Below are 2626 nucleotides of genomic sequence, written 5' to 3' on the forward strand. Positions count from 1 at the left end.
TATGAAGATTCCTCAAAAACCTAAGAATACAAATTCTATTCGACCCAGCTAATTCTCCTTCTGGGAATTTCCCTGAAAGGATTAGAGTCATCTCATTACAATGATACATGCATACCCATGTTTATTTATAGTGGCATAATTTATAATAGCTGAATCTTGGGAACAGCCTATATCTCCACCAATAGAAGAATGAAGAAAAAGGGGGCAGCATCCACACACAGGGGAGTACTACTCGGTTTTTAACTCAGCTCTTCTCACTTTCAGTGTCATATGAAGCATATTCTATATCACCATCTGACCCGATTGCCTCCCCGTGATTAAGGTTTCTATTCAACATTAGAATTTTCTGTCTTTCATGCCAGATTTTGAACATTGTTTGGATCAAAAAGTAATTCTCATATCTTCATTGAGGCAATTCAGTTGCTTCATTTCAGAAATGCAAAGTATTTTTGACCAGATTCAAAACATGTTTCAATCTCTTCCAATGTATGCACAGGAGAGTTTTCATATTATAATTCATTATTGATATCACTTCTTGCACCCTCATTTGCTCAAAAGTCTCATCCTTATCTCTGACAAAAACATTAAAGGCTTATCTATATTTTGTCTCCTTAGTCTATCCATGCTAACATTCTATGAAATTTTCTCAATTGAACAAAAAAGCAGTGCACATTAAATTTTAAAACAGGATGTAAAATGCATTTTAAAAAGTGGTAGCAACTATGAATATGATGTGTAGAATTAAGCAAAAAGTGCTTCACCTTGAAGATACAGTGCAGCCAGCTTCCCAGGATGCTATATGTCAAAATTTAAGTGATTCAACATTTTGCTGTGACACTGATAAAAAGCTGATTGGTGCTATTTTATGTGGTACATTTTTACAATGATGAATTTGAACTAAGAAGTTTCTATTATAATTAATTATTAATGGTTCTTTTACTAATTAACAGTAAATGGTCAGATTGTATCAACTGGCTAAAATATTTTGTCAATTTATAGAGGCCAATAATTTGATAATTATATACATATAATGTATATCTTAATATAGTGTATGTCTGATATGATTATAGAAACATCAAAATCAGACATATTTAGCAATAACATGCAGCAAAACATTGAATTCTGAGACAAAAATGTGTTACTAGAGAAGCCCATGCAAACTTGCTCTAATTGACAATATTTTTACGTCTACTGACATGAAGTTCCAAGTGAAAACTTGGAACTGCTAGTCCTTCTCAACACCTTGGTTAATGCCCTCTTCACATCTTTATTCCTCAGAGTGTAGATGAAGGGGTTGAGGGTAGGAGTCACCACTACATAGAAGAGAGCCAAGAACTTGGGCTGGTCCCTGGAGATGGAGGAGGGGGGCTGAAGATACAGGATGATGGGTGGACCATAAAATAATGAAACTACAATGAGATGAGAGGAACATGTCCCCAAGGCCTTTTTACTCCCTCCAGAAGACTTAATCTTAAGTACAGTATGTCCTATACTACCATAAGAAAAAAGAATTAAACACAGAGGAACAGCTAATACAAATGTGCATACCAGAAACAGTGCAAGCTCATCTGCCTCCTTCTCACCACAGGAGGTTTTCATCAGAACTGAAATCTCACAAAACAAGTGATCCAGTTTATTGACCCCACACAATGGCAGCTGTAGTGTAAGTGTAACCTCTGAGAATACTAATATCACCCCAGTCAGCCACATGATAGATGATAGTAGGAGGCAGAGGTGCTGATTCATGATGAGGGTGTAGTGCAGAGGTCTGCAGATGGCCACATAGCGGTCAAAGGACATGATGCCCAAGAGCAGACACTCTGTGGCCCCCATTACATGAAAGATATAAAGCTGAACTGCACATCCCAGATAGCTGATGGTCTTCTTGGAGCTCCCCAGGTTAAAAAGCATCTGAGGAACAATGCTTGTGGTGTAACACATGTCCAGGAAGGAGAGGTTACTGAGGAAGAAGTACATGGGGCTGTGGAGATGGGGGTCTATCTTGGATACCAGGATGATGGTGATGTTTCCCATCATGGCCATGGGGTAGGTTATCAGGAGAGTGATGAAGAGAGGGAGCTCCAGCCAAGGTCGGTCGGTGAAGCCCAGTAGAATGAATTCCACAGGGTGGCTTTCATTCATTACTGCCACTGTCTTCAACTGCTTCACCTATAATACTAAAGTTGCAAGAAGTTATAAAGAATTACCAGAAATGACAAAACAGTTATACATTGGCCATTCAGTTCTAAAAGATGGGTGTTCGTGGGATGGGGGGACACAAAGTTCTCACACCAAGTACCAAACTTCCATTCACATTTCCATTCATGATTGAAAGTAGTTTCCTTGAATGCAAATTTCCAATGATGAATGTCATTATATTGTATACCTAAATTGTACCAATTATTAGAATGAATAATCGATAATGTAAAATAGGAATAAAAGGTCCAAGTGGGTAGGGGTAGTAGGAGGCACAGGGTAAAGGAAAGAAGGGAAAGGAAAAAATGATGAGAAATGGAAAAAATGGAAATAAAGTCTTTGTGAATAGGGAAGGGTGGAGGGCGTGAAGGGACGGCTAGGAATGGGGAAAAAATAAGAACCAAGATGCATTATATAAAGGTACAATTCC

At 38.2% G+C, this 2626-nt stretch overlaps 1 protein-coding gene across 1 annotated transcript; it reads right to left on the minus strand.

The window, feature by feature from the left end:
• Nucleotides 1-1188: 1188 nt before the first annotated feature.
• On the minus strand, nucleotides 1189-2180 carry LOC101704960 (olfactory receptor 2B11). The gene has a single exon (XM_004875621.2). The coding sequence runs from the start codon at nucleotides 2140-2142 to the stop codon at nucleotides 1189-1191; it is 954 nt and encodes a 317-aa protein (XP_004875678.2). The 5' UTR covers nucleotides 2143-2180.
• Nucleotides 2181-2626: the final 446 nt, after the last annotated feature.

The sequence above is a fragment of the Heterocephalus glaber genome, unplaced genomic scaffold, assembly GCF_053883595.1.
Source record: "Heterocephalus glaber isolate CG9 unplaced genomic scaffold, H.glaber_assembly_v1.0 deba00000678, whole genome shotgun sequence".
NCBI classification, from domain to species: domain Eukaryota; kingdom Metazoa; phylum Chordata; class Mammalia; order Rodentia; family Bathyergidae; genus Heterocephalus; species Heterocephalus glaber.